Genomic DNA, 22,986 nt, shown 5'->3' with positions numbered 1-22,986 from the left:
CTCCAAAAACACTCGAGATGCTCGACATCACCTGAGACAAAGCAGCCCGCTTGATTAGCACCCACCACCTTAAACCTTCATTCCCTCCACTGCAGAAGCACAGTGGCATCAATCCACAAAATGCACTGCAGTAATTCACCAAGGCCCCTTCAACAGCACCTTCCAGACACATGACCTCTGCACCTAGAAGGACAAGGGCAACAGATGCATGTGAACACAACCACCTGCAGGTTCCACTCCAAGCCACTCATCATCTTGACTTGGAAATATACCGCTGTTCCGTCACTGCTGCTGGGTCAAAATCCTGGCACTCTGTCCTAAGTAGCACTGTGGATTTGCCCATACCATATGGACTGCAGCAGTTCCAGAAGGCAATTCACCGCTACCTTCTCTAGGGTAATTAGGGATGGGCAATAAAATTGCTGGCTAGCCAGTGATGTCCACGTCCCATTAAAAATAATTTTAAAAAAGAAAAAAAAATTACCATCGCTGAATCCCCCACTTTGGGGGGAGGTGGAGGCATAGTGGTTTGTCACTAGACAGTTGTCACTGGACTAGTTTTCCAGAGACCCAGGCTAATGCTCTGGGCTCTCGGGATCGAATCCCACCATGGCAGATGGTGGAATTTGAATTCAAGAAAAATCTGAAATTAAAAGTCTGATGATGACCATGAAACCATTGCCAATTGCCGTAAAGACCCATTTGGTTCGCTAACATCCTTTAGGGAAGGAAATCTGCCGTCCTTATCTGGTTTGGCCTACATGTGACTTCAGACCACAGCAATGTGGTTGATTCTTAAATGTCCTCTGAATAAGGACAATTAGGGATGGGCAATAAATATTGGCCTAGCCAATGACACCCATATCCCATGAATGAATAAAAAAAAACATCCTGGGGGTTACCATTGACCAGAAACTGAACTGGACTAGCCATTATAAATACTGTGGCTACAAGACCAGGTCAGAGGCTACGGATTCTGTGGTGACTAACTCACCTCCTGACTCCCCAAAGCCTGTCCACATCTACAAAACACAAGTCAGGAGTACAATTGAATACTCTCCACTTGCCTGGATGAGTGCAGCTCCAACAACACTAGACACCATCTAGAACAAAGCATCCCGCTTGATTGGCACCCCATCAACTATCTTCAGCCGAGGCAAAGTAGCAGCAGTGTGTACCATCTACAAAATGCACTGCAGGAACGCACCAAGGCTCCTTCAACAGCACCTTCCAAACCTATGACATCTACCATCTGGAAGGACAAGGGCAACAAATTTATAGGAATACTACCACCTTCAAATTTCCCTCCAAGCCACTCACAAACCAGACTTGGAACTGACGTGTTCCTTCACTGTTGCTGAGTCAAAATCCTGGAACTCCCTCCCTAACATAACAGCACGGTGGGTTTGCCTACACTATATGGTGGATCACCATTACCTTCTCAAGGCCAATTAGGGATGGGCATAGTCCCAGCAGTGCCACTGGGAGCAATGGTCACTGCTGGTACTACAGGCAATCTCCATTGTGAGGACCCATGGATCTGGAGACCCAGCTAAGTTCACTGTCTCTCTCTCTCTCTCTCTTTCTCTCTCTCTCTCTCTCTGGATGCAGTGGAAGACTGCTACAATGTCCTCTACCCCAGCTTTGGCTGCTAGAGATCCACCAGAGTCAACAATCCAGCTGGGAGGCGGTGACAGTGGCGGTCAGCCCCACCAGGGCACAGAGGAGGTCAGCCATCTAATGCAGGAAGAGGATGAATGCTCTCATCCGTTCCACCATGGTAAGGCAACCACTTCATCACACTCAACTCAGACATTCACAAACCCATCACACATCCACAGGGATCTCACGTCACAGGGGACAACACCATTAATTCTCACATACACACTCACATCTCCATCAGGCTCATACTCTCTCGAGCTCGAATCTTCATCTTGTCCATGGCTCTGTTCATCGCACAAACATTCCACATAGTGCCATGCTCCCTCTCTCCATCTGTTTCCATACAGGAGAAGCTGGCTTACAACAGCAGGGAGAAGTCCCTGACTGGGGATGGAGTAGCCCACATTAGGCCCCTCACTCACTTTGAGGAGTGTGTCATCACGGTGACTGGTAACGATGTGGACCGTGCCTGTGGAAGCGGCAAGGTTGACGGCGAACATCCACATGAGGATACGACACCACGTCATTCCTCAAATCAACTTTGAGTGCTCTCTCTCCTGCTTTTGACTCTGCTGGCATGCACTAATTATCTCTACTTTGGTTCACAGGGTGCTCTGCCAAGCGACCGACACCCTCAACCAGCCAGGCCCTCAGCTCCATCCAGGTTCTCACCTCCAGCCAAGATGACACCACTTCCATTGAAGAGCAGAAATAAGCAGCATGGAAGACCACACCCTCCATCAGCGCAGAATCACACACATCGGTGGGACCTAGATCTACAGCAGGCTCAGGTTCACAATCTGGTGGTCACCACATGGACATGTATCCACAGCAGGAGGAGGCGGGTTCAACCGAACTCCTGGCACTCAGAGGACTGCTGGGGAAGAGGCATCTGTGAGGTCTGAGTCAGATGATGATCCTCTGGATTCGGCCTTCCAACTCATTGTGGAGAGTCAGCAAAAGGCAGGGGAATATCACACAGAGCTGTTGGAAGCCCTCAACTGAGTGGTTCGGGAATTGGAGGATGAAGTGGTGCCCACATGTGTGTGCATGGAAGTCACCATGGCAAGGATGGCGGATGCCATGGAGACCCTGGTCCAGCAGAATATGGAGATGTGTGCAGACCTGCGCTCCATCGTAGGAGCCATGGGTGAGTTCCTGCGGTGGAAACATGAGAGGGGAACGGGTTGCTTCGACGACCCTGCAAGTGCTCCTTCCCCTCAAGGAGACAGGTTGGAGCCCTCCGGCACCCAAATGGGAGGAGGAGCGGCAGCTGAACACCCCTGGGTCATCTGCTCAGGAATCAGAGGCTGTCCGCTCCTTCCGAGTCCCATTTGCCTGTGACCCCCTCAACCCCATCCTCTGTTAGAGGGAGCAGAGGGAGCAGCAGGCCCAAAGGAGAGCAGCCAAAGCAAGCTGGGGCCCTCCAGGCTTGGCTCTCCAGTGGACGCACGCCAAAGTAATCAGAAGCAACAGGGCCAACCATTGCACAGGCTGTCTCCACTACTGCTGCTGATGTCAGGGCAGCACCTAGAAGTGATAGGGCTAGAAAAGTTAAGAAATTCTGATCACAAGTGGTTGCACAGGTGGACACATTTTGTCACTTTCTAGTCTGAAAATACATTCACTTTCACTGCATAATGTTGTCTTTCAGTTTAATTGACAGGCTTTATGAGTGCTTCCACTGCACACCCCAACCCCCCACTAGCAGTTCAGCTGCACACAGCTGGACTACGAGTGAATCTGGAGGGAGAAGTGTGTGTGTGTGTGTGGCAGGGCCTTTCGGAGCCTTGTGCAAGCACTCTCCCACACACGCGGAGCCTTCCTCCATCACACTCATCTCACTGTCCTGAGCATTTTCAATGCTGCCTGCTGGGGTTCTCTTTCAGATCTCCATCTGAGCTGACCTGCATCTCCACCCACCCACTGATCACACTCCCATGCAGCACCTGTGCCCGTCCAACACAAGGCTTCGCTCACTTACAATGGTCCAAGTGAAGTTTTTATCAGCTCCCCCATCCTTTCCCCTCCCCCAGTCACCCATGTCTTTTCCCCCATCACTATTGGCCCCCATGGCATCACCTACCAACCCAAACCCTTGTCTCCCCAGGATGTCGAGGTATTTTTTTTAATTCATTCATGGGATGTGGACATTTATTGCCCATCCCTAATTGCCCTTGAGAACTAAATGGCTTGCTAGGCCATTTAAGAGTCAACCATATTGCTGTGGGTCTGGAGTCACATGTCGGCCAGACTGGGTAAGGACGGTATTTAAGTGAACATTTAAGGACATCAGTGAACCAGATACGTCTTTATACAACAATCGACAATGGTTTCATGGGCATCATTAGACTTGCAATTCCAGATTTTTTACTGAATTCAAATTTCACCATCTGCTGTGGTGCAGAGCAATCCTGGGTCTGTAGAGTATTGGTCCAGTGACAATACCACTACACTACTGCCTCCCTGCCATGAGCATGGTGAATGTGCACGTTCCCTACCTTCCTGAGAATCCCACCCCCATCCACATTGAGCTCCCCAACCTCCTCCTTCCCACCCCCAGTGTCCATGTCTTCCTCTGAGTCCCCACCAACCACCTCGTCATCCCTTCCACCTCTACTGAAGCACTCTTACCCCCCCGCCCTTCTGGCTGCCTCTACCCCCTCTCATAATCATCATTCCCTCCTATCATACCCACCCTCAGTCGGCTCACCAGGACGCAGTCATCGAATCCACAGACCCCTCCCTTGCACATTCACCTGGGCATCCCCCACTCCTTAAACCCTCCATCTCCCTTGCTCCCTCCCCCACCCTTACTCCCTCCACCCCCCTTGGACACTTTCCCTCCTCCGAACTCCGTCCCTTGCACCTTCTTCCCCTCCCCATTACACCTACCTGTCCACTCCCCGCATTCTCCCCCATTACACCCTCCACCCCCGTACTCCCTCTTCCCCCTCCCAACCTCACCACCCCCTGACATTTTTGTTACCCGCCCCCCCAACCCTCCCAACCTTACTGCCCCCAGTAAACCTTCCTCTCCCACTCACAGCTGAACCTTCCTCTCCCGCCCCCCCACTGATCATCCATAGCGACCCATGGCCAAGACTGTGATGTTCCGAAGCAGACCCGTGACATCAACGGAGGCCTCCCACCTTCTGTGAGCTGCTTCACGGTGGAACCATGTCCATGAGAATCCACCCAGTATGCAATGCACGTGTCCAGCACTTTCTGCTCCTCGGATGTCCACGGCCTGAGCAAGTAACGGTCACTCTGGCGTTGGAGGACAATTCTGTTCGGGCCTTACTTTGCAACCCATTACCGGGTTGCAAATCAGGTTCACGCCGGCCTCCAGCAGGATTGGTGTTCCGCCATGGCGGACACCATCGGATGATCCCGCTGTACTTTCACACCGGTGTGAAACCGGTTTTTGGCCTTCCCGCCATATATTCCCCCATCCCGCCCGCCATGACACCTGGTGCCAAGAGGGCTGGAAAACTCCGGCCCAAGTTGTGATGTACTAGTGTCCCACAATTCAGCATAATAAATTGGGTTAACATACTTTGATTGCTTGATTATTACACATAACTAAACTACTAATTGTAACTATGTATCAAACTTAAACTTTTCTACAGGGTGGGGAGCATGAGGTTCCACCCCTGATGTTCTGTGCATTTCAATAGCTTGCCAACACTCAGTGTTATAGATCATACATGAACATTAGATACTTGGAGATTGGGGGGAGGCAAGGGCCCTTAGAATTGCAACGTGCAATCTGCATCTCAAGGAAAGGGTGAAGTGAAGGTGGACAGCGCACGGTGAGGCAGAGAAAATTGTTGAATTCTTCCATGACAAATCACAACTGTTCAGTCATATTTAGCTATTATGCGGAGCAGTTGTAGCTTCTGGTGAAGAGTTGAGCACTGAAAAAATGATAATGGTTCATTATCGAAACAAACCCGGGGCTGTTTTACTGCTAAAGTCCTGTTAGTGGCACTGCTGTGCTTTTAGAAATCGCTTTTCTCAGCAGCAGTAGCAGCAACAGCTTAATGACACTTCGGTCGGTTGTAAAGCTCACATTAAACTTAATTTGTGAAATGTAATTAATCGCTGGAAATGGATTTAAATTTGCAAAATGTGAAGCTTAATTGCTCTGAAAATTAAAGGCCACAGGGTATTCTGAAGTAAAAGTACCTCAAAGCCAAATCGTTGCTTGAACAGATTTATTTATTCAGGGAAGGTGCATCTATTGTGAGTAAAGCTGACTTCTGGACCATGGTTTGTCAAGTATTAGTTACGATAAGTTTCAGATAAACTGCTTGGCCTTGAAATTCCATGTGAAAAATTGTGCAACATCTGCCCCCCAAAGGCAGGACGTAGAGCCTCTGATCCTCTGCACAGCTGATCTGCCATAATTTGGGGTCAGCCCATTTAAATATCCATTTGAAGTTTGTTTAAATAAAACCTCTGTGGAAAATGGGAATGGGAATACTGTGCCTGACATGCTTGGAAATTAGGATGCAGTCTTTAGAAAGCCATATCTGGCTGCAGGATTGCATCAACAGATGGCAGAGCAGCAGGTAGCTGTAAGATTCCTTAGCTCAGCGAGTTGACTCGCTGGTTACACTGGATGGCTCATGGATAGTTTTGCGCCCATTTAAACACATGTCTTTCACTGGACAGTCTGATAGACATTGCTAATAAAGGGAGGAGGACATTTCAAGGGGGCACAAAACAATTTCAACATGACAGAGGGCTTTCAGCAAAGAGGGAAGCTGCTGGAACTCCAGGAGAGGAAACTGCCAAACATGCACTTCATGGCCATCTGCTCACTTACTGGGAGAGCCAGATTCAGAAGGATAAATTCATTGCGACAAACACATGATCTGGACATTCAGTGAAAGGTAGCTATTAATGTTGAGGAGCTTGAGGGGGTTGGCCATGGAGCTCATGAAGCATTGTGGGTGCCATCTGTTGCACCTTTGGAATGGAGTAGAACTGGCCAACTATATATCATTGCTTCCTTGTTATAAGGCTATTTCCCGGCTGTCTAGAAATGTTCAACAGTCAATGGTTAAATTAAAGCCCAGATGACACCATGGCTGATATTACTGAGATCCCTGGGAGTGCCATATATGTCCAGATGTCAGAAACATTTCCTGGAGAGGTTCATCGGAAATGTCTTTCCTGAACATTCTTGGGGGTTCAGAAAAGACTAGGTAATAGTTTGAAGGATGAATCTTTCTCAAATGTCACTTCTTTCTTCTTTTCCACATCCTGTTCTTTCTCCTACTCCATGATAATGGGATCCAAAGATTTTCCCATTGGAGCTGGATTTTATGGCCAGAATTTCTAAGTCCCAATCCAGAAACAGCATTTCCTGTCTTCGTGGGGGCAGAGCTGGAGTCAGGCTGGGGTTCGCACATGTGATTTGCGGAGGCAGCTGGCCATTTAACTCACCCACTGCATCCACTGAAGTGGGATTTTGAAAGGACAGGAGTGTGGAATCCAGGGTCTGTAGATTAGAACAGGTAAGAGGAGGCCTGAACTCGGTGGATGCATTTGGATAGCCAGTGTGCCCTCTTGGAGAGGTAAAGATCCCCTTTGGATAGGGTCCTTAGACACCTTTGGGAGAGGTAAGGCACCCTCTGGTATTGTTAAAAATGAACATGATTATGCACTTTTTATGCACAAACTCATTCGAACTGTCATGTTGTCAAAGAGCTGTCCAACTTATCAAGGAATTGTGAAAGCTGTCTATCTGTCAAAGCTGTTAAAGCTGTACAGGCGATGCCAAAGCTATCAAGGAACTGTCCAAGGATACTAGGTGAGTTGGCATGGATGGGCTAGGGCTAAAGGGTGGTGGGTCAGGGTCATGGATTGCCATGAGTTGGCACTAAGTTGCCATAGAGGATGTGGAGGCCATGGGGGTGGGTAGAGGGGCATTAAGTTGGCCTAGGGGGTAATGGAATAATGGGGATGAGTAGAGGGGCACTAAGTTGGCATGGGGTGTGAGGGGCCATGAGGGGTGGTATGGTGACATGGGTTGACATGGATTGGGCATAGGGACGGTGAGGGCTGGAGGGATGTTTTTTGTTTTATTTTGTATTTATTTATTTAAACACAATGCTGGAGCATAGAGGCAGGCCTTGCTTTCAGCCTGTCTCCTCACCCAGCAGCCTCTGCTTTCGTTCACCTGCCCCGACTCCTTTTTCAGCCAGCACCACCCCACCTCCCCCACCGACCAACAAGCCGACCTGTGGGCAGACATTTCTAAAGGTCGGGCTCGCCAAGCTGGGAAATCTCCCTAGTACACACCCGACCCGGGGCAAAGATCTGGTCCTGGGTGTTTCTTTACTTATGCCAATCTCAGCTAATCCTTGCAATAGAAGCACTTTATATTTCCCATTCTAACTTAGTGTACTGAGGGCGAAATATTTGGATGTTCAGGGCTGCAGACACACTGACCCACACTTTAATATTTGCAAATCAGGTTCAATGGGGACTTGACATGCAGATTATAAATTGGGGCACATGGTTTTTGGGACAGATTCTACCCAAATTTAGGCCCCAAAAATTCTCAGAACTGTGTGAAATGTCAAAGCCTGGTTACTTTTTAAAGCAGCTGGACTTTGTTCAAGTATTGTTCAAGTAAATTTAGACCAAACTTTACATTTTAGATATCCAATATCCTGAAATGTGGCTTCTATGTTTTAACATATGAGAATCTTCTCTTTGGTATGCCAGTTTTTTAAATATGCTCCTTGTATTCTCTTTGAGGACCAATAATAGCTTCAGAAGTCAAGTAACCATGACGACCCATACTGTCACATATGAGCTTATGATTCAGATGGCAGTAATATGGAAGAACACTACGTTTGATGTAGAGATAGCCTAACTGTCTAGCAATTAAAAAATAACTCTGGTTTATCTCTATATGTGGAACTTTCAGTGGTGACTTTTACAGGGACTGTCAATTCATATCAAATCAAGGTTTTGATAGAAGCTGGTCAATTCTGTCAAAACTAGTAAATTCTCAGATGTTGATAATTAATAATATTACTGTAGAATTTTAAGTACTACTATGAAAATGTTCGTTTCATAATTAGAAAAGTCGGATTTTTGGAGAAAACATGGCATTTAATTCTGCCCTTGGTTATTCTATATTTTAGAGGAGTCAACAGATAATTTATAGGTTATTGTAAATTGAAAGTATAAAGCATTCTACCATTTCCAGGATACCTGGCTTATTATTGCCAGCCTGAGTTGATCAGATAGCATGCCATAGCTCATACATCAAGGAGATTGTTATATTTTAAAGCTTTGCTCACATATTTTATTCATGTGCAGCACCATAGAAACTTAGAAACATAAAAAATAGGAGCAGGAGGAGGCCATTTGGCCTTTCGAGCCTGCTCCGCATTCATTATGATCATGGCTGATCATCCGACTCTAAAGCCTGCTCCCACTTTCTCCCCATACCGTTTGATCCCTTTCGCCCCAAGAGCTATATCTAACTCCTTCTTGAAAGCGGACAATGTTTTGGTCTCAACTACTTTCTGTGGTAACAAATTCCACAGGCTCACCACTCTCTAGGTGAAGAAATTTCTCCTCATCTCAGTCCTAAATGGTCTACCCAGTATCCTCAGACTGTGAGCCCTGGTTCTGGACTCCCCCACCATCGGGAACATCCTTCCTGCATCTACCCTGTCTAGTCCTGTTAGAATTTTAGAGGTTTCTATGAGATCCCCCCTCATTCTTTTGAACTCCAGCAAATATAATCCTAATCGACTCAATCTCTCCTCATATGTCAGTCCCGCCATCCCAGGAATCAGTTGGGTAAACCTTTGCTGCACTCTATCTATAGCAAGTACATCCTTCCTCAGATAAGGAGACCAAAACTGCACACAATATCCCAGGTGTGGTCTCACCAAAGCCCTGTACAATTGCAGCAAGACATCCCTGTTCCTGTACTCGAATCCTCTGGCTATGAAGGCCAACATACCATTTGCCTTCTTTACTGCCTGCTGCACCTGCATGCTTGCCTTCAGCGACTGGTGTACAAGGACACCCAGGTCCTGTTGCACATTCCCCTCTCCCAATTTATAGCCATTCAGATAATAATCTGCCTTCCTGTTTTTGCTACCAAAGTGGATAACCTCACGTTTATCCACATTATACTGCATCTGCCATGCATTTTCCCACTCACTCAGCTTGTCCAAATCACACTGAAGCATCTCTGCATCCTCCTCACAGTTCACCCTCCCACCCAGCTTTGTGTCATCTGCAAATTTGGAGGTATGACATTTAATTCCCTCATCTAAATCATTAAGATCACTTATGAGAGGATTTTTGCTTCCTTTCACATAACCATGGGGAAGAATCTTCGGCTTGGTGAGCAGGGGTGGGGCCCGCTCACCAAGGCATAAAATGACGCAGGGTGACATCAGGCGTGCGTCCCGACGTCACCGCGCATCATTTTCATTTTCGGTTCGGCGGGCGTGCAGCCGACTCAGCTACACGTCTGCCGAACTGTCAAAGGCCTGTTAAGGCCATTTAACTGACAATTAAAACAATTAACAGGGCTGCCTGTCCAACCTTAAGATTGGCAGGCAAGTGAAGAGCCCAGGCGGCCTTCGCATTTTTCATGGAACCTCATCCACGGGCGGGATGAGGTTTCATGAATGATTTTAAATTTTCTCAAAAAGTTTTATTGAAATTAATGCACATGTCCCAGCTCATGTGACAGTTTCATACGAGGGGACATGTCATAAACATTTTTCCAACACTTCATTGAACTGTTAAACTTAAAGGTATTCTCCCTGAGGCACAGAGATTTCTGCGTTCTTTCGCATGCATGCTGGGTGGGCCTTAATTGACCCGCTCATGTAAAATGGTGGTGCAGACCTGATCGGGGACGCCGATTGGGTCCGCACCCACGCCCGCCACCCCCCCCACAACCCCCCAACGGGGGGAAAATTCTATCCATGGAATGGTTACAACACAGAGGAGGCCATGCAGCCCGTCATGTCCATGCTGGCTCTAGGCAAGAACAATTCATCTAGTGTCACTACCCCGCCTATTTCCCGTAGCCCTGCATATCTTTCCTTTTCAAATAATGGTCTAATTCACTTTTCAATGCCCGGATTAAAACTGTCTACACCACACTCTCAGGCAGTGTCTTCCAGATCTTAACCACTCGCTGCTTAATAAAGATTTTCCTCATGTCATCATTGCTTCTTTTGCCAATTATCTTAATCTTTCATGGAGCGTGGGTGTCGCTGGCAAGGCCAGCATTTATTGCCCATCCCTAGTTGCCCTTGAGCAGGTGGTGGTGAGCCACCTTCTTGAACCACTGCAGACTATGTGGTGTAGGTACTCCCACAGTGCTGTTAGGAAGGGAGTTCCAGGATTTTGACCCAGCGATGGTGAAAGAAAAGTGATTACTTCCAAGTCAGGGTGGTGTGTGGCTTGGAGGGGAACTTGAAGGTGGTGGTGTTCCCATGCACCTGTTGCCCTTGTTGTGGGTTTGGAAGGTGCTGTCAAAGTGGTCTTGGTCAGTTGCTGCAGTGCCAGTGTGCATCAATGGTGGAGGGAGTGAATGCTTAAGGTGCTGGATGGGGCACCAATCAAGCAGGCTGCTTTGTTCTGGATATTGTTGAGCTTCTTGAGTGTTGTTGGAGCTGCACTCATCCAGGAAAGTGGAGAGTATTCCATCAGACTCCTGACTTGTGCCTTGTAGATGGTGTACAGGTTTTAGGGAGTCAGGAAATGAGTTACTCATCACAGAATTCCCAGCCTCTGATCTACTCTTGTAGCCACAGTATTTATATGACTGGTCCAGTTCAGTTTCTGGTCAAAGGTGACCCCAGAATGTTGATAATGGGGGGATTCAGCAATGGTAATGTCATTGAGTGTCAAAGGGAGATGGTTAGATTCTCTCTTGTTGGAGATGATCATTGCCTGGCACTTGTGTAGCGTAAGAGTTACTTGCCACTTAACAGCCCAAGCCTGAATGTTGTCCAGGTCTTGCTGCGTATGGATACAGACTGCTTCAGTATCTGAGGAGTTGTGAATGGTGCTGAACATTGCGCAATCACCAGCGAACATCTCCACTTTTAAATTTATGATGGAGGGAATGTCACTGATGAAATAGCTGAAGATCGTTGGGCTAGGACACTACCCAGAGAAACTCCTGCACTGATGATTTATCATAACCTCCTTACATTTGTACTCTATGCCCCTATTTATAAAGCCCATAAAGTTCATGCTTTATGAACTGCTCTCTCTACCTGTCCTGCCGCTTTCAATGATTTGCACACATATATCCCTACGTCCCTCTGCTCCTGCACCCCCTTTGGAATTGTATCCTTAATTTTATGTTGTCTGTCCACATTCTTCCAACCAAAATGAATCACTTCACACTTTTCAGCATTGAATTTCATTTGCCACTTGCCCACCCTTAAGTTTCATGTGCCACTTGTCCACCCTGAATTGAACTGAAATATCAATTTAAATGCACTATATCTGATTGTGTAACATTGCATAGGTGTTGAATAGAACATTTGACACTGTACCTAAATCACTAAGTTGGAACAAACATTGCCCACCCACCCCACTTCCCACCAAAGTTTTTTTTCCCTTCAGATAATCTATCAAGTCATGTAACTTAAGCTGTAAACTGCAATTCAGACCAATAGCAATTTAAGGTTAAACAGTAGCATAAAGTCAATACAGCAGATTTTGCTTAATTATAGAATTATCAATTTAATCTTCCTTGAATATAGAAGTAACATAAAGTGTAACATTTTGTTAACTCTCAATATTACCAAATCCAAACCAATACCACAACATAAAACCTATTTCTTAGTTTCACCTAACACGCTAGAGTTTTTATGCATCCATTTCATTCCGAGGAAGCCAGAAGAATTGGGGAAAGGCTGCCTCATTTATCTGTCAGAATCTGCCTCATTTATCTGTGTGCGACTGTCCATCAAGAGAACTCTGACCTCAGAAACCTACAACACAACAACTGATCCAAAAGGATATAATTATATAGATAGTTATCAGGAATTGCTTCTAGTTAAATCAGCACTCAAAGCTTTGCAATTAAAAGATGTCAATGTATCAAGCTCAATGATTGTCATGACAGCAATATATATGGCTGTGTTATCTATGGACCTGGTTTGTCCCACAAAGCAATTTGTAGCCACACCTACACTAGGTGGAATCCTGCCAGAAACACTAATCCTACCGTAACAATTTAAAATAACGTGCCACATGTCATACATATTAACACGCATAAACTTAGGATTTGAATTGCAAAGAGACATCCCGAATACCATCAAAGAAGTATTATAATACTGCATGACTACTTAGGTCAAGTTTCATTTGTAAAATTGGTAAGCAGTGGGTCATGATTACATCCAAGTATTTCACAGGGCAAAAAAGAGAATATGAGGTTATTGAATATGACTTGAGAAATACACAAAAATTCTATAATCCATGAGCATCCCTCTTGTCACAATAACAATTTTAGTATTTTTGTTAATCATGGAACCCCTTTCCTTCTGTAATCTACAGTATTTCAAAACCCAATCTTGGTGTCACCAAACCACAACTTCTTGATTTATTGTTTCTTCTGCTGTTTTTGACCTTGATACTGTTCAGTACTGTAGACCTTGACTCTTCACTTCAGTTTCTCAGTATTAAGAGAAAAATGTCCCTGCTTCTCAAATTTCAGCAGTAATTTTCAAAGACATGCCTTTACAACATTGTAGCTAATAGGTGTCATAAAGTACAAAGGGATTGTTAATTTTACAACAACAATTTCCGATTATAAAGCATCCTTCGTGCACAGGAAATATTTTAAGACACCTTACAGTAAAGAAGGTAATGACATGATAGACGTAAAGGATGGGGAAAAAGGTGGGTAATGGGAAGGTTAGGTTGGGAAAACAAAAATACAGTCAGAGAGAAACATTTTCAGTAGGGTTTTAAATCTTGGAGAGAGGCAGAAAGATGCAGGCAATGAGATAGAAAGTTCCATATGGGAGGAACACAGGGCCAGATTTTCATCAAGGACATGGGATTGCAGAGGTGGGAAATTTCCCAACTCTACGATCACATCTCCATCCTGGAGGAGCCTGCCTGCCCTATTTTCATGTGAGGAGGCGGGCATGGGCTGAAGAAGGGTCCGCTCCTTCTGGAGGCAAGCCTGACGCATCATGGAGGCGGATGGTGAGGCCAGCAGGTTAGAAGGTCCACCTCCATTTTCTGGGATGTTAGCCTAGTTCAATACATAGTTTCTAGGCCTTCTAGTCCTCATCCCTCACCTCCTCCATCCATCCCTCATATCTCCCATGACTTCTTCATGCCCCTCATATCGTCCATGCCCCACATGCTCTATCCATACCGTCATGCCTCATCCATGCCCACTCACCCAATATCCACTAGATACACAACCAATAAGCTATTTAATAACACTGGCAAGTCTTTGAAATGCTTACGAAATGATAAAAAAAAATCATTCAAAATCCCCTATCAAAAACTTTGCCCCTCTTCATCACCATCATATTTGATCTTCCCGAAGTCATGTCATTGGTGCCTCTTATCTTTTCATAAAACTGTCAATCAAACACAAACAGTGAAATTCCCATTGAAGAAATCTTTAATCTTGTCCAAATAAACACACAGGCATTGAAAAACCATTTTAAAGAAAGATCAAGTTATTACAAGGTAATGAAGCTTCCAGTGAAACAAACCTAGTAGGCTCCTTTGCAACTGTGGAAGCAAATCCAAGCCAGGCTGAATGCAGTAGTAATTTTGGAGCTCAGCAAAACTTTCATAATGATGCCTGGAAACTGTATCAACAGAAGCAGGCTGAGCAGATGGCCAGACTGGCTGTGTTTAAGTGACAGTTTTATGATAATGTAAGAGAGATAATGTTTTTGAAAAGGATTTTTGCATGGCTTTTTTTCCACTTAATGAGAATTTCAAAGACTTTGCCGTATTATTTAATGACATAGAAACATAGAAAATAGAAGCAGCAGTAGGTAATTCAGCCCTATGAGCCTCTTCTGACATTCAATATGATCATGGCTGATCCTCTGTCTCAATGCCTTACTCCTGCTCTCTCCTCATACCCCTTGACGCCTTCAGAGTCTAGAAATTTATTTCCTTCTTAAATATGTTCAGTGACTTGGCCTCCACAGCCTTCTGTGGTAGAGAATTCCACAGGTTCACCACCCTCTGAGTGAAGAAGTGTCACTTCTCACTCCTAAATGGCCTACCCTGTATCCTGAGATTGTGACCCCTTGCTTTAGACCCCCCCAGTCAGAGGAAACATCATTCCTGCAGTCTGTCCAACCCTGTCAGAATTTTATATGTCTCAATGGGATCCCCTTTCATTCTTCTAAACTCCAATGAATACAGGCCTAGTCAGCCCAATCTCTCCTGCCACAGTATTACTGTTAACTTGGTTTGCCCAGTCTATATGTAGATTAAAGTCACCCATGATTACTGCAGCACCCTTGTTACATGCATCTCTAATTTCCTGTTTAATACCGTCCACTACCTTACGACTACTGTTTGGAGGCCTATAGACAACTCCCACTAATGTTTTCCACCCCTTGTTTCTTCTAAGCCCCACCCAGACTGATTCTACACCTAGATTTTCTGAGCCAATATCCTCTCTCACTGTTGCACTGATTTCATCCTTAACTAACTTTTATGCTCCCTGAATCTAGCTTCTGTAAACCTGTTTAAGCCAGTTATCCAATTAACCAACTGCAAGCAGAGCCTGAATGAGTCCTGTTTTAAAGCTGGACTAAAACTCACCTTCTCCTAGCCCAAAGAGCAACTTTTGTTTAATTGCTTAATTAAAGAAAGACTAAACTGTAGATAGAAATTAACCCTTAATTTAACCCTTAAATTAAATTAACCCTCATTGGTTCTGTACAGGTTCACAGTCCCTCTGAGAAGCCATGAACTAGGTCTCCTGCAAAACCTAGCCCGACTCCATCAAAATTCTGGGGACGACTGAAATGCCCATCCCCGCAATGGAGTTGGCAAATCTGGGAGTGCGGGCTCACTACCCGTGCCTTTATCCCATGCAGTTCAAATAGCTGAGAATGGAAACAGGAGTCTTGGAATTGGGTCCCGCCTGCCATTTTTAATGCTCCCCTGCCTCTGTTTCGTCAAGGACGGAGACAGAAAAATCTGGGCCATAGTGTCTGCATGAATGTCAACTGAGAATGGAGCAGAAGGGTTGAATAGAAACCTTGAATTAAATCAGTGGAGTCTGCATTCAGAGATGTAGTCACTATGGTAGGCTGGGGTAAAGCTACAGAGAGATTTGAAAACAAGGACAATGTAAGAACATTGGGATCAATAATCATAGAACTTCATTGAGTTCATTGGATGAATCTTTGATTTCTCAACCTTAACTATTCATTAAGAAGCTTGTCTGGGATTTAGCACCTATTTAATAATGCCTAAAAACATTCTGCTGAACCCTTTTAGATCACCAATTTGGCTTATATTGCATTTATACTGCCAAACTCTGATCTGGATTTGCTACTGAGGAATAATTCTTGCCAATCATCAAAAAAGAAATTGGGCAAAAAATTCATGAAACAGCAGCTGTTTATTAAGCTTAGAATCATACCTAGTAACACTTAAGTTTACACATGTACAATTAATTAATAAATAGGGTAATTGACTAAGTAACAGAGATTAAAAAGGCAGTTCATTTATGTTATAATAAGTCAGCATTAATTGCTTGCTGATTATATATCTATAGTCGTGATCAGTGTCTGAGATTGATATAACTTGCTGAGAGTAATTTAAAATTAGACCCTTTAGATAGCTAATAAGTTAATATCATTAGGTAGCCAATCTATTGAATAGATTAAGATCTATAGCTTGGAGCTAACAAAGTTTCCAGAAATTATATAACCTCGTCCTTGTGATATTTGTAAACTGGCTGCCTCAACTTCCTGTAGAAAGATGGTATTAGCCCTCTGAGAGGTCAGTGCAATGATCCTCCATCCATAGAGGTTCTGTTTGCCTGCATCTCGCTGGTATAGCCATACAGTTTTAACATATCTCTCTCTCTCATTGCCAGACATATATCTCTAAAATTTATAGAGACCTGTCTGCAAATGCCTGGCAAAGAATGCCTAAATTTTGTATTAGAGTGACTCCAACAAGCACCACCAAAAGAGAAACTGGAACTAAACTAAGAACCAAATCTGCCTAACTGTGAAGAAATCCTGGAAAATATGTTTTACATTCTTTTCTGGGATACTACAGATTTTCTGTTGAAGTACATTAGGAGCAAGAGGATAACTAGGGAAAGAGTAGGGTCCATTAAGGACCATAGTGGTAATTTGTGTGTGGAGCCGGAAGACATAGGTAGGGGTGTCGGTGTTCACAAGTGAGAGGGACGACGTGGGTATGGAAATCAGGCAGAAGGACTGTGTTATAATTAAAGAAATTAGCATAGAAAGGGAGGAGGTTCTAAGTGGTCTGGCAGGCTTAAAAGTAGATAAATCTCCAGGCCCGGATGAAATGTATCCAAGGCTGTTGATTGAGGCAAGGGAGGAGATAGCAGGGGTGCTGGCAATAATTTTCAATACCTCCCTGGCTGCAGGAGAGGTGTCAGAGGACTAGAGGACAGCCAATGTGGTACCGTTATTCAAGAAGGGAGGAAGGGATAAGCCAGGGAACTACAGGCCAGTCAGTCTAACCTCAGTGATGGGGAAACTATTGGAAGCAATTCTGAGGGACGGAATTAATCTACACTTGGAGAGGCAGGGATTAATCAAGGACAGTCAGCATGGTTTTGTTCAAATGTTCAGGGGAGGTCATATCTGACCAATTTGATTGAATTCTTTGAAGAGGTGACCAGGTGTGTAGATGAGGGCAATGCATTTGACGTAGCCTACTTGGATTTCAGAAAGGCTTTTGATAAGGTCCCACATGGGAGACTGATAACGAAGATAAGAGGCCATGGGATCCAAGGCAATTTGGAAAATTGGATCCAGAATTGGCTGAGTGGCAGGAGGCAGAGGGTGACGGTCGAGGGGTGTTTTTGTGACTGGATGCCTGTGTCCAGTGGGGTTCCACAGGGATTGGTGTTGGGTCCTTTGCTGTTTGTGGTATATATAAACAATTTAGGCTTGAATGCAGGAGGGTTGATCAGTAAGCTCGCGGATGATATGAAACTTGGTGGGGTGGCAAATAGTGAGAAGGATAGTCTTAGATTACAGGAGGATATAGACGGGCTGGTCAGGTGGGCTGATCAGTGGCAAATGGAATTTAATCTGGATAAGTGTGAGGTGATGCACTTGGGCAGGACAAACAAGGCACAGGAATACACGATGAATGGTAAGACCCTGGGAAGTACCGAGGATCAGAGGGACCTTGGTGTACATGTCCACCAGTCCCTTAAGGTAGCGGAACAGGTAGGTAAGGTGGTTAAGGAGGCATATGGGATACTTGCCTTTATTAGCCGAGGCATAGAATATAAGAGCAGGGATGTTATGCTGGAACTGTATAAAACGCTAGTTAGGCCACATCTAGAGTGCAGCTTTGCAGTTCTGGAATCCGCATTATAGGATGTGATTGCACTAGAGAGAATGCAGAGGAGATTTAGTAGGATGTTGCCTGGACTGGAGAGTTTTAGTTATGAGGAGAGATTGGATAGGCTGGGGTTATTTTCCCTGGAGCAGAGGAGATTGAGGGGGGACGTGATTGAGATGTATAAAATTATGAGGGGCATGGATAAGTTTGACAGGCAGGAGCTTTTCCCCTTGGTGGAGGGATCAATAAGCAGGGGGCATAGCTTTAAGGTAAGGGGCAGGAGGTTTAGAGCTGGTGTGAGGAAGAACTTTTTCACCCAGAGGGTGGTGGGAATCTGGAACTCACTGCCTGAAAGGGTGGTAGAGGCAGAAACCCTCCTAACATTTAAGAAGTATTTGGATGTGCACTTGCGATGCCATGGCATACAAGGCTATGGGCCTAGTGCTGGAAAATGGGGTTAGAATAGTTAGGTACTTGTTTGACTGGTGCAGCCTTGACAGGCCGAAGGGCCTTTCTCTGTGCTGCATACCTCTATGACTCTATGAAGTTCAGACGGATGAGCAAGAGAAAAAGGTCTGGAAATTCATCCCCTTAAAAACCAAGGACTGTGGAATGAAGACCAAAATGTTAGAAACACTATCTTGTATATCCTTAATTTCCAAAGAAACTTCCTCCATGCTATTGACCAATGTGAGTGATACTTATGTTAGAAGAGTTAAGTCTTTTATTTATAATCACTTCACGGAACTGTGTTGATATTCCTGATGTTGCTGTAATCAATGAAGCAGCATCTCGACCTGCGGGTTGCTTGTTTACTTCCCAGCCTCTCAGGTCTATGCTTTTACAAAGGGTCACTCACAGGTCCAGACAGGCAAGTCTTCTTTAAAACCTCTCTAGTGAGGTGTCTTGGGGCCTGTGAAGATGGCTTGTTTTCTATCGCATGTAGGAAATGCTTTAATTTGCATTAGTTCATTCCTTTCCCAGCATTCCATCTGCCTACTGGCAATATTTTGAAGCAGATGTAAGGCAAATTTCTTACACTAAGCATTCAGAAATCAGCAGATTGGATGGTATGATGAGATCGTGCGGGCTGGTATTTTGGATGAGTTCAGGCTTGCAAAAGGTTGACGGAGGGAAACAGGTAAAAGAGAATTGGAGAAATCAGGCCTCACAGTGATGAAAGTAAGGACAAAGGGTTTTGGCTGTATGACAGAAGAGATGGAAGCAGAGGCTGGCAATATTGCAGAGACTATTGAAGAAAGCAGTTTTGATATTGGAGCAAGTATCGGGGAGACAATGAGGAGAATTTGAGTAATGCACTTCCTGACCTGGCACCAAATGACAGCCAGTGAAGCTCATGAAATTGAGACCAGAGGCATGGAGGTGTTGCTGTGAGTCACATCAGTTTCTCTGTCTTTCAACTTGGTGAAATTTTTGTTAATGCCAGAATAATCTTTGTTGCATTATATCCTATGACTGTTCTCCCAAAAACCCTGCTTAGGTTTCAGTCTGGCGTACTGGAACTGTTGAAGGACAGTGAAGTAAAAATAGTGTCTGTTTGGATGCCCAAAGTCTGGCACATGTAGGATTAATGTGGGACCGAGTGCAATATTGCCCACACAGTGCTTATGAGACCACATAACCTGCACCCAGGGTCAGTCTAGTTGAAGGACAGAGTGGTGTGTACCAGCAAGCCTGGAGGCAGTTCCTAGCTTGTACCCTTTACTGTATATTAGTAAATTCAGTAAAGTCCTGCCATTCGCAGAGGTTACGTTCCCACAAAATCTGACAAATGGTGAAATTGTGAATGGGGAACATGTTTTTGAATGGGACTCAATTAAATAGGTTCCAGTCATGTGAGGGCAATCCAAAACAAAAACAGAATTACCTGGAAAAACTCAGCAGGTCTGGCAGCATCGGCGGAGAAGAAAACAGTTGATGTTTCGAGTCCTCATGACCCTTTTACAGAACTGAGTAAAATTAGGAGAGGGGTGAAATATAAGCTGGTTTAAGGTGGGGGGTGGGGGTGGGGGGAGAGAAGTTGTGGGCGGGGTGGTTGTAGGGACAAGCAAGCAGTGATAGGAGCAGATAATCAAAAGATGTCACAGACAAAGGAACAAAGAGGTGCTAAAGGTGGTGATATTATCTAAGAGAATGTGCTAATTAAGAATGGATGGCAGGACACTCAAGGTACAGCTCTAGTCGGGGTGGGGTGGAAAGACTGACAGGGCATTACAGGTATAGATTTAAAAATAATGGAAATAGGTGGGAAAAGAAAAATCTATTTTGTGAGGGCAGTACTGGACTCTCCACCAAAACTGTGGCAGTACCTGTATAGGACAGATGGGGGAGCCTCTGAGCAATACATCAGTGAAGAGTTAAAATTGAATCGAGTCGTTATTGAAGCCCTGGACAAAGCAATTCAGACATTTCCAGGCTAATCCCTCTGTTCGGCTGCACTTCAGCTGAAACCATTCCAGTCTCTGCTCCGTCATGGCAGCCGTCTCCCTGGGGAAAGAAGAGAGAGAGAGAAGAAACTGTGGATAAACGAACATTGCTCACACAATGGGCGATGCTGTGTACAAAGTATAAAGCGCGGGTAAGTGAAAACACAAACAAAGCCACAAATGGTGGGACTTTACTGTAGTTCAAAGAATCAATTAAGACTTACAGTTAACCTACGTAAGACTATGAAGACATCTTCAGACCTACCGAGCTGTAACCAACACCCTGCAACATGGTGGCAGCTTGTGGAAAAACTCAAACCTCGCAGGAAGGCAGAGAAAAACTGAAATGCTGGAAGACTGAGAAAAAATTCCGCAAAGCAACCAGACCTGAAAAGAAGATCCAGATGCAGAGGCACAGAGGACATTGCCATGACCCACATGACAAAGGAAGACGTGAAAGAAATGACAAGGGAACGAATACAATGTTTGTCCACCCCACAAGAGACAAGTTAGGGTAGCAACAAATAACGAGCACGACAGTGAAACCGACCAAGTGCAGTTCAACATGAAAGAATAGATGTAAAAGATGAAAACGTAACCAGATGTCAGAACAACCCCCAAACCTACAGGAAGAACTAGAAATGACAGAGTCTACCACTGTTCTGACTGTAGTGCGAACGAGATGTGGAAGGGTTTTAAGGCCTCCAAACCACCTGAACATTTGAATTCAAGGACTTGAAGGGGGAAGATGGGGTAGTGATAATGTAGTAATGACAATGTAAATGTATGATAGTAATAACAATGTAAGATATAAGGTAAACTATAATCACTTAAAATACATTGGATAAAGGTTTGGGGGAGGTGCAGCATAAGGGCCTGGCACACATCTGGTTAATGTGGAACTGAGTACAGTATCACCCACACAGTGATATCAGAGAGCACATGACCTGCACCCAGGGTCAGTCTGATGTTGGACCAAGCCGAGTGTACCAGCAAGCATGGAGGCAGTTCCTGGCTTGTATCCTTTACTGTATATTTTTAAATAGTTCTAAGAGTCAATTCATTTACAGTTAATCTACGCACGACTACGAAAATCTCTTCAGACCTACCAAACTGTAACCAACACCCTGCAACACAAAGTATATCGCTTTAATTATTCACTATTATTTCATAATATAACTTTTGTGTTTTCTTAAAGCCAGCCCATTTTGAGTTGGAGGGTAATGCACAAGCAGAATTCTGTTGACCATTCTTAGTTGCATTTTCCTAGCAAGGTAAGAGAATGAATCACACTCAAAGTGAAGCATGCCAACACCAACACGGAGTATTACTGAGCATACCTGCCATGTGGACTTTCATATAAGGCAAGGAGTGCTGTTAGTGCTGGAGAAAATACCATTTACATTTTGTCACTACTGAACATAACCTCATGTCATTAGGCTGTTCCAAAAATTGCCTATGAACTCAAATAATTTAGAGGGTGACTTAGGAACAGCAGCTACCTAAATATATGAAGAGTTACTAAAATTACTCAAAAGTTCAAAATATCTAAGATGAAATGACATACGTTGCTGGTGGATAATTTTCTGTATGTTGCCACGAGTGTTTTCAACAGTTATTGACAGTCTCCATTCACATGTGAACTGTATAACTGTCAGCAATAGTGCATTGGTCTTCTTCAAATTTAATCCACAATATTATACATTCATCACCTAACACAATCTGATATTTTATCATGTGCAAATGAGCAAAGTTAATCTTTTGTTTTTCCTTTCCATAGGGATGATCTGGTCAGAATGTAAAAAAATGTGGTCGCAAGGCCCGAGGGAATATTTGCTGGAACTTTGGAACTTATTAGACTTTGGAATGCTAGCCATCTTTGCAGCATCATTCATAGCACGATTTATGGCATTTTGGCATGCCTCCAAGGCACAGAGTTTTGTGGATGAAAAAATCAAAATGGATTTAGCAAATGTGACTCTTCCAACAGAAATAGAGTACTACACCTTTGGTCAGTTTGATGCATTTTGCTATCAGTCTTTATTATGCTGATTAATTTGCTCAGTAGCTATAAAAACCAAGTATTTAGGCCTTTTACTACATAATCGAATCCTACTAATTGAAAATCAAAATCGCTATAATGATGAAACACATATAGGTTCAAATTTCCTAATGAAATAATGTGCAATGTGCATCGTATATGCTAAAACCATTAATTGTGGTTTCTCAGAATGGCAGAATGTGCAGTTCCTCAGATGGTGAGTTTGCAATCTCAATATAAAAAATAGCTTCT

The 22,986-nt window shown here is 44.5% G+C and overlaps 1 protein-coding gene across 2 annotated transcripts in view; it reads left to right on the top strand.

The window, feature by feature from the left end:
• LOC144682920 (short transient receptor potential channel 6-like) overlaps positions 1-22,986 on the top strand; it is a 223,598-nt gene that overhangs the window by 104,043 nt on the left and 96,569 nt on the right. For both annotated transcript variants that reach the window (XM_078545816.1, XM_078545815.1), the window contains exon 6: positions 22,474-22,704. In XM_078545816.1, the coding sequence (XP_078401942.1) occupies positions 22,474-22,704 (231 nt within the window). The remainder of the gene's footprint in view (positions 1-22,473; positions 22,705-22,986) is intronic.

The sequence above is a fragment of the Cetorhinus maximus genome, chromosome 7 (genome assembly GCF_964194155.1).
Source record: "Cetorhinus maximus chromosome 7, sCetMax3.hap1.1, whole genome shotgun sequence".
In the NCBI taxonomy this organism is placed as follows: Eukaryota; Metazoa; Chordata; class Chondrichthyes; order Lamniformes; family Cetorhinidae; genus Cetorhinus; species Cetorhinus maximus.
Note: the sequence above shows the minus strand (reverse complement) of the source record. Positions and strands in the feature narration are given on the sequence as shown.